The 13,072-nt window shown below is 46.4% G+C and overlaps 1 protein-coding gene, 1 long non-coding RNA gene and 1 pseudogene across 3 annotated transcripts; 2 read left to right on the top strand and 1 right to left on the bottom strand.

Moving 5' to 3' along the window:
* The first annotated feature begins 819 nt into the window (after positions 1-819).
* LOC123190540 (uncharacterized) lies at positions 820-4,352 on the top strand. Of its 2 annotated transcripts, none has more exons than XM_044603202.1 (5): positions 820-1,212; positions 1,349-1,530; positions 2,512-2,835; positions 3,079-3,720; positions 3,826-4,352. In XM_044603202.1, exons 3-5 carry the CDS (start codon positions 2,566-2,568, stop codon positions 4,120-4,122), a joined length of 1,209 nt encoding a protein of 402 aa, XP_044459137.1. In that variant the 5' UTR covers positions 820-1,212; positions 1,349-1,530; positions 2,512-2,565; the 3' UTR covers positions 4,123-4,352. The 2 variants fall into 2 exon arrangements, with proteins under 2 accessions (XP_044459137.1, XP_044459136.1); XM_044603201.1 differs by having other exon boundaries at positions 823-1,212; positions 2,508-2,835.
* A 1,216-nt stretch (positions 4,353-5,568) lies between these two features.
* On the top strand, positions 5,569-7,292 carry LOC123186201 (uncharacterized). Its single transcript, XR_006493566.1, has 2 exons — positions 5,569-5,998; positions 6,770-7,292. It is a non-coding gene; the product is annotated as an uncharacterized lncRNA (long non-coding RNA).
* A 282-nt stretch (positions 7,293-7,574) lies between these two features.
* On the bottom strand, positions 7,575-10,011 carry LOC123191922 (zinc finger MYM-type protein 1-like; annotated as a pseudogene).
* Positions 10,012-13,072: the final 3,061 nt, after the last annotated feature.

The raw sequence follows: 13,072 nt of genomic DNA on the forward strand, positions 1-13,072 counted from the left end.
GGATCAGATGGCGATGATGTCACATCGTCGTTCTCCTACATGAGGCGCCATCTTGCTCGCTCGCGGTGTTCCCGCGGATGACCTTGGTGATGTTGAACATGTTGTTGGTTTCGGTTGCCTCTTTTGTTTGGGGCTTAGTGGGTTTAGTCATGTTGTATCATTTGTTTGGGCGGAGCATTCCTTTTCTCTCTGCTTCGGACATCATGCCTTTTCGCATTCATATTTGTGTCAAGCGTTGTATCCTCCATACTCTTTTTTCTTCTATCAATAATAAAAAGGTATGCTTTAGGCGTATACAAGAAAGAATAACCAAATGGGTGGCTTTAGCTTGCACATCGATACACATATCTAATATTTAGACGGCAAATAATCATTGGTTGTACTAGGAATAGTTTGCACTGTACAATAAAAATATAACCAACCACCACGAAATACAATACCCATAAAATCCAGTCCAGCCATGATTGACCCCGCAAACCAATCTCTGATTGAGATGGTTAAGTGGACAGTGGTATTTCAAATCCATCGGGGTTCAAATTCTGGTGCTCGCATTTATCCTGGATTTATTTCACGAATTCCGACGATACGCTTTCAGTGGGAGATGCTCATAGGGATAAAGTGTGCGGGTGTGCGTTTATAGGGGTGAGTGTATGCGCGTGTATATGAAGGGTTATGTCTGTACTGATGCTAAAAAAAGCCCACGGCTCTGGCAAGCCTCACGCCCATCGCGCATGCCAAGTGCCCAACTCCCAAAGCCCCGGACGGACGGTCGCCATTGCCATTGCCCGGACGCATCTCCCCCGCCCCTCCTCCCACCGCTGCCACGCACCCATGCAAACCCACACGTACCCCCGCTGCCAACAGAAGTCCGTTCCACAGGCGCCGTGGCCTCCAGCCGGCACGCTCGCTTTCCGGGAGGCGCCCCCATCGAGATCTGCCCGCCCCCGCCCCACATCACGCCAGCGGTCAGCAGAGTACCCGATGCCCCCACCCCACTAGGGAGGAAAACCAGCGCACTCCAACCCCTCCCAGTGACCAGCTGCAGAGCCATCTGGTGCGGGCGAGATAACCACGCTGCTCCCTCCCCGGTCTCTCTCGCTCGCTGTCCACCTCCGCCCCCCTCCCCGCCTCCGCCCATTCTCCACCCCCCTTGTTCTCGCGATCATCTCCGGCTCCGACCCCGAGGTCCGGCGAGAGGGACGCGCGGCGCAGGTGATTATTTCTTTCCTCCTCGTTCCGCACTACCTACAGCGACGCGGCCGCGGCTGCGGCTGCTATACATATGTGCCCCCGCTCCGCTCCTGCTGATAGCTGTCCTCTGCCTCGCTTTTGCCGGTCGAGCTCGCAGTTTCTTGCTGCGGAGCTCGCCGCCCTCCGGACCAGAGGGGAAGCTCGCCGCCGGCGTGAGGGGCCGTCTTCCGCGCCCGCGTCCGTGCGTTGGGGGTGGCGACAGGGACGCGAGTGGGCGGGCTGCTTCGCCGCTGTTGCTTGTAGGTGGCGGTAGCCTCTGGAACACTCCCGCTGCAGCAGGTGAGAAGAATGCATTTTTTTCTCTCTTCGCCTTTATCTTTTTCCTGGCTTTGTCCGTGATGTCATGGTCTTGAATGCAAGTGCGGCGTACTAGTCTTTTTGCGGTTCCATATGCTGATAGATATCCCTGCCTTTGTAGCAATCTCGAAGGAGCTCGTGCCACAAATTATTTCTTTCACTACAGAAATTCGTGTTAGAAAAAACAAACGAATAACCCTTGTAAAAATCATGAAATATGAGTCGCAATACTTAATATTGTTACTTGATATAGTACTCCAGTATATATCATGATGGTGCACATGTTTTTCAGTTTCTGAAAACTAGTCGCTGACTCATGTCGATCTGTGGGGATAGGAGTAGGATAGGCGGTCAATACGCATTTTCTCCGCACGTCGTTTTCGCCTGGCGCACAATTGTTGAACGGAGAGATACATCGCTTTCGCGAACGCAAGCTCGTCTCCAGATCGCGAGGGTGGTCCTAGAAGAAAGAGTTGTTCGGACTCTGGACTGCAACCATGTGCATGTGTACCCCGCAAAAACAAAAAGAAGCATGTGCATGTGGTTCTTATGACTCCGCATCGATGTTTAGGAGACAAGCGTTGTACTCGTCGATGCAGCTCAGCCACTAGTTTTTCCTTCCCTTTTTGGGGACAAAAACACCCCAGTGGCATTTTATTAGGGATCAAATTAGAAATTCACTTCATCTGGACCAGTACTATAGTACACCCTTTTCCCTCTGTTCATTACTCCTCCGTCCCATAATATAAGAGCGTTTTTGACTCTATACTAGTGTAAAAAACGGTCTTATATTACGAGACGGAGGGAGTAATATATAAGACGTCGATTTGAATTGCCAAAACGTCTTATATTAATGAACAGACGTAGTAGTAGTTTCTAGTTTGTTAACTTAAATTAGTTAAATTAAAGGATTTATATATATCATTTATCTGAATTTGTTTGCCTTTTTTTTTCAAAAGGCAGGTCCAACAGTTTGTATATTTGGAAATACAAATAGCCAAAGTAGGCGTGGTCAGCATGCAGTCATATTGGCCGCCGTTCATCCCTAACGCCGCCATGGAGAAGCCGGAGATGCATTCCTTGTACAGCGATTTTGCACATATATTTGACATGTCAACAGAGAATGCGAGGCTGGGCTGCTACATCGCTCCCAAAATGGGGCACCTGCCTGTCTTGTTGAAACGCTCTGTCCTCCTTACTGGAAGCGCAATTTTGACCATTATCATCCGCTACAGAGCTCTGCTGGACAGATGGATACTGCAAAAAGGCGCCGTCTCCCATTCCCAGGTTAGTAGCTCAATATGCATCAAGACTTCTTTAGTGTTCTATGAGAACCTCACCACTCCTTTAAGAAAAAAGGGAAACGGGGGAAGAACCCCCGGCCTCTTCATCGATTCATGCACGCAACCTTCGATTGTTGCAAAGTTTCAAGATCCAAACATTTGTTTCCTTTTCCTTTAAATGAGCATTACATGTATATTTTTTTGTTTATCTCACCTAAATCAGGGTTCTCACTCCTCAATGTGGCAGGGTGCACCTGTTCAGTCCACCATGATGTTGCGATCCTGTTGGCAGTGTAGATCCCTGCCTTTGTTTGTCGGCATTGGTGTTCTGATGGCAAGGCTCTGTAGTTACATTACCATTCAGAGTCATAACAATAACCGGCAAGTCATCCGCGGCATTGAAACTAACCTTCAGGGTGATTCGATCATTGAGAGTAACAAGTCGTGCAGTCAGCAGTCCGTCCTTCCAAGTTTGCTTGGTAGCAAGTACGATTACGTCCGTTTGCTGCTTCATTGTATTTGTAGCACCGCCATTTTTAAGGCGCATGCGGCGCCAAAGGTGATCAGCTTCAAGGGATGGAACATACAAAAGAACTATGATTTCAGCGCACTTTGGAGCATCGTGGCAAAAAATGGACATTATCTGACTTATGTTGGAGCACTGGTGACTCTGCAGATATTTTTGCAGATGAACAGAGTGAACACTACCACTTCACTCCTGCCAATGCTGATTCAGACAACAAGCTCCAGGAGCAAAGCTGCAGTTTTCAGCAAGGTGGTGATAATTCTGGTGAACTCATGCGGCATTCTTGGATCCGCCTTCACGACAAAACACCACGGTCGCGCGGCAACGTTAACCGTCAGCGTTGTCCTAATGGTGTTTTGCCAGGTAACTATAACTAACCAAGAGGTCCAAACTCTTATGCTGGTCCAGTTAACATATATCCATCGCAAACTGCTGACATGAACCATTACTGTCATTTTCTGTTGCAAGATGGCGATTCCGTTGATCGTCGAGTTCCACATCGGGTTTGGCGGCGCAAGCCGGATGCCGGGAGGGTACACCGCTGCCATGTTCTTGCTCACCTGCGCCGTCTCCTGCGGCCTCAGCTGGTCATGGGGCTCCATGTTCTGCACCTTTCCTGGCAAGAAGGTCCACTCAGCAGGTCAGCTCTTGGGCATGGCTCTGAATTTGGCCCTCTGCTACGCGCAGATGCAGTTCTTCCTCATGATGCTTTGGCGGCTGAAGAACGCCATCCTTGCCTACTATGCCATGTGGATTTGGTCGTGATTAAATTAGGTTCTGCACATAAACCACGGCTAGACGGTAGCCCCGTGGAGTAGTTCAGTGGATCTGAATCTGTTTTTTTTTCTTTTTCTTGGGACATATTTTTGTATAGTTTTTGTATAGTTCTCCTGTAAGCTTGCAGGGGTCCTATCTGTAGTAGATCGCACTGTCTATATATGTAAATAGATGCATAAGCGCGCTTCGCTGCTCTGATCTTCGATGTGGTGATTTTCTCTTCTCCTGGTGGATCGCTATTGCTAGCTAGTTTTCGATGGACTGTTAATTTTTGTGGGCGTTTTCTTGCTGGCATAGGCACTACCATTTCCAAATTGTTATGACCAACACACCGCAGCAACTCACACTGCAATCCGGGCCCCACTCCTAACGGAACGAGATCCTCTTTTCTTTTTTTTGAACTGCATGCCATCGGATGAGGCATCTACGGGCGCTAGACATCGACGTCCCTCTGCAGTAGTTGCTGCTACGTTAGAGGATCTCGTCCTCCTAACTACCCACGCACACGTCAGCCAGTAGAAACCCCTTCTTTGGTTGCCAGCTACGTACTTTGCTTCAGGCCCAACCGTGTTGGTGTTCCATTTTTCACTTTCATCAGTTACGGTTATAACTCTGCTCTGCTAAAAAGAAATCAGTTACGGTTATAACTGACAATATGTCATCCTACTCCACATGCGTGACATGTTGCTACACGTTCACAAGGCACCAAAAGGATTCACCGCTCGTGTGAAAAACTGAAACCAGCTAGGTGTAAAATAGGAAGACTGTTTGGTTATGATGGTCAGCTCAGTTAAACCCGTATGCCAGCGGCGTTAAACCCGGGGGAAACCCTTGGCAGCAACGTCGTCATCGTCGCGTCCCTTTTTGAAGGTGTTGATTGGTACCGGTGCTTCGGAGGGTGGGCGATTTCCGGTGGATGCAGCGGCCACGAGGCTTCTTCGTTTTTTGTCAATCCACCGTTGTCGGCATTTGTTTCTCTTGTATTTTCTCTTTCTTTTCTTTTGTGTTGCTTCCGCCCTAGCATCAATCGTTGGCTGTCTCGGTTGGTTGCTTTGTATACAAAAGCGGGGGGAAACCCTTTTCGATAAAACACACAAAATTGCACTCATGACTGCGACGCAAGAAAATGTATTACTCCGTCCATGCGCGCGCGTCTCCTTTGTTTATGATGAAGACGAGAGCAAGTGAGTACCTTTTTTTTTTGTGTGGCTAGATGACTAAATTGAAGCTTGACAGCCTCCATCCATGAACCAAGGCCAACGGAACGGAACGGACTGAAAAGGCCCTAGTCTTCTGACGTCTTCTAGCTTCCGTTTTCTTTTCCGCTTCTCTTCAATTTCAAGCAAGCTTATCTTCCAGAACACATCCCAATGCGTGGGAGGAAAGTGCTGAAAGGATGTGAGCGGCCGCGTCATATGGATAGCAAACCCAATCTCGTCGATCCCCGGCCTGGCCTCGCCGGCCGCCAGAGGGAGGAGTCCGTCGACGCGTGCTTGAAAGCTTATTCCCTACCCTAACTGAAATGCAAGCCGACACCGATAGTTGACATCTCTTCTCCCATGTCGCCTGTTTCTCTCTCGCTCCGTTCCAGAGTGGGCGGCGGAACGCGACGTCACTCGGTCACGGCTTGCTTGCAGACAATGGAGACCAGACCACCGAATTCCGAGTCTCCCACTCTCCGCTCGACCCCCTATAAATCTCCTTCCCAAGCCATCCCCGTTCTCTCCATGCCAATCTCACCGACACTCGCCTCGCACCGGTTCAGTGGCCGTGCGTCCCCTCTACCCGCCGGATCTCGCAGCCGGCCGGGTGGGGTGGATCATCCACGTCGCGCAGGAGATCCATCGCCACACCCCCTTTCCTGGTGAGAAAAGGATTCAGGCCTTGTGCTCATGTTTTCTTGGTTACTCTAGCAGGTGTTTTCAGTTTAAGACAGGAGTGCACCCATGTAATTTGCAGTAGGCTGCAGAGAGAGCGACATATACAGCTAACTGCTTCAGATTTAAGCTACATATGAAGGTAGCATCTGTTCTGCAGTCCAATAATGTGATAGGATGGAGTTCTTGATCCAGCAAGCCCACACAAGAACACTATGTTTCGGTTTCAGGCTTTCAGCATGAATACAGAGTACCAGAGTTTGGGTTTATATGGCTAATTGTGCGGCACATAGTAACAGGTCAGGTTAGTAGCACCATTGCACATAGTAACAAGGTCACTAGCTGTTACTAACATATGTATACATATGTGTGTGCGCGCGCGCGTGATTGCCAACTGAACAAATACATCGAACATATCTGATCGCTTTGTGTTCGACTACCATACTTACCTAGTGCCATTTTCTGCTGCTGCAAAACAATCTTAACCCTGCTAAGTATCGTGTATTATATGGTCGCAGTGAAGACTGCTGTCAAACGTGACATCTCCAGTAGTACAAATGATGTTCGACAAGTCAAATGAGGGTTCTGCTTGAAAGAACAACAGTGTTCTGATGCATTTGTTTTTTGTCTGAATGTATAGAAGGCCAATGTTGCACCTTTCAATTGCAATGAATGGTTTCAAATTGCGAAGAATCTTGCTACTTCAACTGACATAAAAAATACTCTGTTTCCGTATCCGTGAAAACCGAACAAGGCAGAGAGAGCAAGCGCCCGCACAAGATCGACAGACGACATGTGGCGGGGTTCGCTGCTGCTGCTGCTGCTGCTGCTGCTTCTGCTCGCGGCGGCCGCGGCCGGTGAACCGGCGTCGACGCTCATGGGCCCGTCGCATGAAGACAGGGGCCACGCGATGATCCTGCCGGAGACAGGGCCCCCGGTGCAGCGGTGGGCAACGGGTGTTAGTTTTAACCTTTACTATTTATGCATCTGCATATGTATTCTGGCTTTGCACCTAGGTTAGATGGTGATTGAGTGATTTGCCTTGTGGATGTACCCGAGTAGGAGTTCTGTTTCACTTTCACCAGAGGTGCAAAGCGTGAGTGACATCAATCAGGGAGGTTGGCCTGTGTCTGTGTGGTACGTACTTCCAAGGTTGTAAGCATATTTGTTTTAACAAGAGGAAAACGTCATGTGTGCACACACAACAAACACCTTTTTTTTTCTCCGTTCTTGATAGAGTTGTGTAAAGTACAGAGCTATACCTGAGAGATTTGGCTTCAACAATTGGTACCAAAGAACAAATATCCCCCCCCCCCCCCCCCACTCCCCGCGTCTCATGGGTCGCTCCTGCGACTCACATGCCCGTCTCCAGAAATTCGGGGCCCCGGGCGAAAACCAAAATGTGGCCCAAATTTTAATCAATTCACATAACAAAAGAACTAACATTACTCTCACTTTATTATATAATTTCAAATCAGTTTATCCGTACCTTATTTAGGCATATATCAAATATTAAAGCTAGAAAGGTAAAAGGATAGGAAAGCAATAAACTAACCAGTAATCTCATGTTCTACCAAAAAGAAGCATCCGTCTGGTATTTCTTGAAATAAAATCTTCAATCATATCTTCGTACTTTATCTTCTCCAAGACATCATTTTCAAGTGCTATTGTCGCCAATCCATTAAGTCTTTCTTGTGTCATAGTAGAACGCAAGTAGGACTTCAACAACTTGAGTTCAGAAAAACTCCTTTCAGCAGATGCAACCGTTACAGGAATGGTCAACAAAATTTTGTATGCAATAACAGCATTAGGATAGATTGTGGAGCGCTTCTTCAAATAATTCAGAATGTCAAGAGGACCCATTGATTTATGAAGTAAATCCTGGATGAAAATTAGCTCACAACACAATTCAAGTCCATCAATATTTGTATGTTCTCCACTCTTAAGTGCATCTTCAAGATTAACACAAGCAGCCATCAAACTCTTGTCATCTAGTGATCGCAGACTATCTGAAGTAAACAAGAAACCAAATATCTTTTCATACCCCTCATATATTGTTCAAATCTAATGGTAAGTGAAGTTATAGCTTGATCAACAACACGTATAAAATAATTGACCCTAAATGACTCCTCTGCAGATTGTGAGTCAATAGATGCATCATCTTCACCCTCATCAAATTATTTTTTCCTTTTGATTTTACGCTTGGTGCGGAACTCTGGATGAATATCCATCTCCACTGCAATTTTTTTGGCAACTTCCAATGCTTTTGAAAAGCCGGTTTCTCTACACTTTTTGAAAAAGGAAAGCAAGCCTTTTACAGATTCAATTGCAATATCAATAAGCATATCCTTTGACTGTAACTCTTTGCTAATCAAATTAACAGCGGATAATATTTCATACCAGATGATGATTGATACTAAAAAAATCAAAGCCACCAAGTTCATTCTCCGCCAATGATTGAGCTTCACTTTGTGTCGAAGAATCTTTATCACTTTCAGCCACTTGTAGTAAGGCCTCCCTTATTTCCGGTAGCTGAAACCTTATAGCCTGAACACTACCAACACGGCTCTCCCAACGAGTAGATGATAATGACTTGAGAGTCAATCCTGGTATGTTATCTTTGAGAATTTACCATCTCTTAGTAGAATTAGCAAATATTGTACAGATACGCTGGATAACTCCAAAAAAATCCGTTGCTTTACGACAAGACTTTGCCATATCACATAGTGCCAAATTCAGACTATGGCAACCACAAGCTGAATAAAAGGCTCTTCGGTTTATTTCCAACACTTTGTTTTGTACTCCTTTATTTTTTTCCTTTCATATTCGACCCATTATTATATCCCTGACCTCTCACATTGTCCACATCAAGGTCAAGACTCTTCAATTCCTTCTATAAAACATCAAACAATCCTTGCCCGGTGGTATCATTCACATCCAAAAAACCTAAGAAGGATTCTTCAATGCAAAAAGAATCTGGAGATGCATCAACATACCTAATTATCAAAGACATTTGTTCTTGGTGGCTTGCATGAGGAGTACAGTCAAGTATAACTGAGAAGTACTTTGCTTCTTTTACCTTCTCAATGATTTTCAACTTGATTGCAGCAGCGAGCAAGTTGATTAACTCATTCTGTATGGAGGGACCAAGATAATGATCACGAATTTTATCATTCGTGATGCGGTCAACATGCTCTTTTATAACTGGGTCAAATTCAGCCAACATTTGAACAAGTCCTAAGAAATTTCCATTGCTGTCTTGGCACAACTTACTATTACTACCGCGGAATGCTATATTGTGTTCTGCAAGAAATTTAACAATCAAGAGGATTCTAAGCAAAACTTTTCTCCAATGTTCCTTTTCCTTCTCAAGTTCTCGCTGAGCAACTTTGTCAATTGTTTGATTCTTCTCCAACATAAGGCGCAAGTCATACCATGTAGTCATATTTGTGACATGTTCTCTACTAGTTTCATGCTCTTTAAGTCTATAACCAAGATGAGCCCAGTCACTGAAACCTTCATTTGCTAACTGCCCTCGCACGAGCCCTTTTCTTAATAATTTGCAGCAAAAACAAAATACCTTGTCAAGATCTTTGCTGTACACAAGCCATTCTCTGTCACACTTTTCCCAATTTGAGAGAATTCTAGTATATGATACTGCAGAAAACCTTCTAGACAATTTGTCCTTTTTACCATGCTGAATAGATGAGTCTCTTTTAGGGCCCTTCTGCACCAAAACATCTATAATTTTAGGATCAAGTGCATCCCAATTTCTTGGATCAAATATATCAAACGGAAAAGGATATTTGATGTCATCAGCAATATTATCATCACCGGTGGTATTAGCGTTATCACCTTCATTGGCAGTATCAACATGATCACCCCCATCGGCAACATTATCATCACCCGCTTCTTCAGCAATACCATCATCAATTTCTGCATCATGAGCCTCAACCTTTGTGTCATTGTCATCATGACCATCATCTACATTAAAATCCATAGTTTGATTTTTCGAATCAAGTCGGGGTACTCTCACGACATATCCATCGAGGGAACCTGTTTGAGATCGAGCCTCACAATCTAGTCTTTGTTTCTTCTTACGTTTTGAAGCACCAGAATCATGCTTCCTAATTCTAGTAGACATGATGAAGATCCAAGAACAAAACCTAACAAAATTACAAGTGATCAAACAGAATGTAATTAGTTTAAAATAGTAACAACTAGATGACTAAATGTGTAGATCGTTTGAATACAAGAAAATAAGTTGGAAAAATAATCTTGGTCTTGAAGATTAAAACACACCGGGCGTCCCTATTGACTGTTGCGTCTTCAGTCTTCACGGCAACTGAACTACGCCGGCACAATCTGATGAGTAGATGATCAACATTCAGCAGATGGACGATGGGATCGCCGGATGGCCCGAATCAGATCGGAGCCAACTGAACTACGTCGGCACAATTGCTAGGGCATCGCCAATCGCGACTCGCGAATTGAACGATATGTATCTTTTTCTCATTCCTGAACCTCCAGGGCTTCTGCTCTGGCCATCGGGGTAATGGGATGTAGGCTGATTTGGGCCTCTAGCGTTCCAGGGAGCCAGTACGTACTGTTTTTTCCTGTACCTATATGTACTAATTTTTTAGCGATCAAGTGAGCCAATGAAACGCATCTTTATATACTGGTTTTTTCTACGATGGGGGCCCCTCGATTTTGGAGGCCCTGTGCGGTCGCTCATTCCGCTCACCCTCATCGATGGGCCTGGTCCCGAACCGTCGCCCGTTGCCGGTCCCTCCAGCTCCGGTGGGCTGCCTCCGATCTGATGGAGTCCGTGGGCATGGCCCTTGTCCTGTTGGTAGCCCGTGTGGTTACTTATCTGGGATGCCCAGGAGGCCAGAGCTAGGGTTTGTCTCCGTACGGGTGAAAGGTGACGGCTTTGGGTCCTGTGGGTGACGGAGCTGCGCCGGTGTGCGGCAGGGGTGGCCTGCTGCGTGCTTGTGGTCCATCGCCATGTGTGTGCTGGGTGAGGATGGATCCCCCTTGGTGTCCGGAGCGGCGGCTCACGGCGGCACCTTTCTGGCGGGTGTCGCTGTGCGGGTGCTTGTGTGTTGCCTTGGCCGTGTGGGCGGTGTGGTGGCTCATTCTGGGGGCGTCCATCATGTGGGTGTGGTCTTCGTTGCCACATGGCCTGTTTCGGGCGTTGTGTGCAACTTTCTTTAGCCGGCCATGGCCGTTGGATCTGGGTGGTGGGGGTTGAGTCCCGAGTGAAAGCTCTGCTCGACTATGTCGGTGCCGGTGATATCGATGCTATTGTGTGCCGTTTTCCTCCTTGGAGGTGTCATCGTGGGTGACCCCGTTCACTATGGGTTCTGGGTGAAAACCATTGGTCTGGGTGGTTCCAAACCGGACGGTGGCGGCGTTGTGGCGTCGTGTCCTCCTTGGAGGCTCCGTCTTGTGAGCAGGGTCCTAGGTTGCTGGTTGCTGGGGGAGTTTTGTGAACAACAGCTTCTGCTCGTCGTGTGCCGGATCCTTGCCTTGACGGTGGTGCTCTCATGCGGAGCTAGGTTCGGCGAGGTGATTGTGCTAGAAGACCTCCCTTTGGTGTCCTGGCCCTGGTCCCCATCCACGTTCTAGGGTGGTGAACACTCCATCGTCCGACGCTGCGGCGCCTCTCGAGCCGGGGCGAGGAGCTGGCGGCTCCTTCTGGCGATGGAACAGGATGGCGCTAGTCTGTTGGGCGCCCAGACGATGGCATTGTCATAACCCCCTCTGTCAGCTGATCTCCTTCGCGAGCCGGCTCCATTCGCAGCATTGGTCTTTCGAGCATGTATGAGGGCTCGAGTGTTTCATGTCTTGTTTTTTAGCTTTGTTGCTGCTTCTGGGCACCCATGTATCTTGCCGAGGCTCTTTCTTTGCTTTGTTCTTCTGTGTTGGTTTGTACCGTTGGTTGGTTGTTGTAAGGGCTTCATTAATTTAAAGCCGGGCGTCAGCCTCTTTTCTAAAAAAACAATTGATATCAAAGCAAGGGAATGAAGAAGATGAGACCACATAACGCTGCAGTGAGTGAATGATGCATGGGTGCCGTTGACCACGAGAGTTCGTCCAAAGAGGTCGACGCGATGATCATCTCCCAGTTGATTGACGACATGACATTGTTGTGAGTTGCAGAGAAGGAAAAGTGATCGGTGCTATGCTCCATGCATGTGGACGTGGGGAGCCAAATCAGACTTCACGTGAAGCGCCGCTACGTGCCGCGTGATGGGCACCCGAGGGAGCACGTTTTTTTATATGTTGTGTGTGCGGTTTTTTTCCAGGTTTTTGAATTTTGCATTGTATTTCCTAGTTTTTTTTTGAAAAAATATTGTTTTTTTAAGTTGAAAAAAATAATCATTGTTGTGAAGCACAACTGTGTTTTTTACATGGTGTGCTTCACGAAAGAAAAACAACGATATTTTTTTCACAATGAAGTACAACTGTGCTTAGTGAAGGCGGAGCACAATTATGGTTCTGCATGAAGCACATCCATACTTTCTGAAGAGTAAAAAAATATAGTTGTGCTTTCGCGTGAGCACAACTGTACATCCCTGAAAGTGAAAAAGCACAAACTATGCTTTCAGTTTTTTCCGTTTTCGCTATTTTGTTTTTTCCAGCTTTTGGTTTCATTTTTTATGGTTTTCTGGTTTCTTTTCTATTTCTGATTTTTTTTAATTTCCTAGTGTTTTCGAGAAAAAAGAGATCATCCAAATAAAATAGGATGAGATCTTGTTTCGAAGATCTCGACGCGTGAAAAGCAATGTTGTAATACATTTCGTGATTTGTGTCTCACCTGTCACCACTAAAAAACGATGTGAGTAACCTTTGTAAAGGATACATAGTGATTTCGGGTAATTGGTCTCTTCTTTTTCATTCTTTGTTGCCCACAACCAATCAATTCATTGCCTCGTAAACTAATTCAGTGCATTAGTCGAGGTTTCCTGGAAAAAGTTTATTCATAGTATTGATGCATTTAGAGCCGTAGTATGTTGACACCAAATTTTGGCACAATATAAAACGTAATTAAGATG

This window comes from Triticum aestivum, chromosome 2A (assembly GCF_018294505.1).
Source record: "Triticum aestivum cultivar Chinese Spring chromosome 2A, IWGSC CS RefSeq v2.1, whole genome shotgun sequence".
Lineage (NCBI taxonomy): Eukaryota > Viridiplantae > Streptophyta > Magnoliopsida > Poales > Poaceae > Triticum > Triticum aestivum.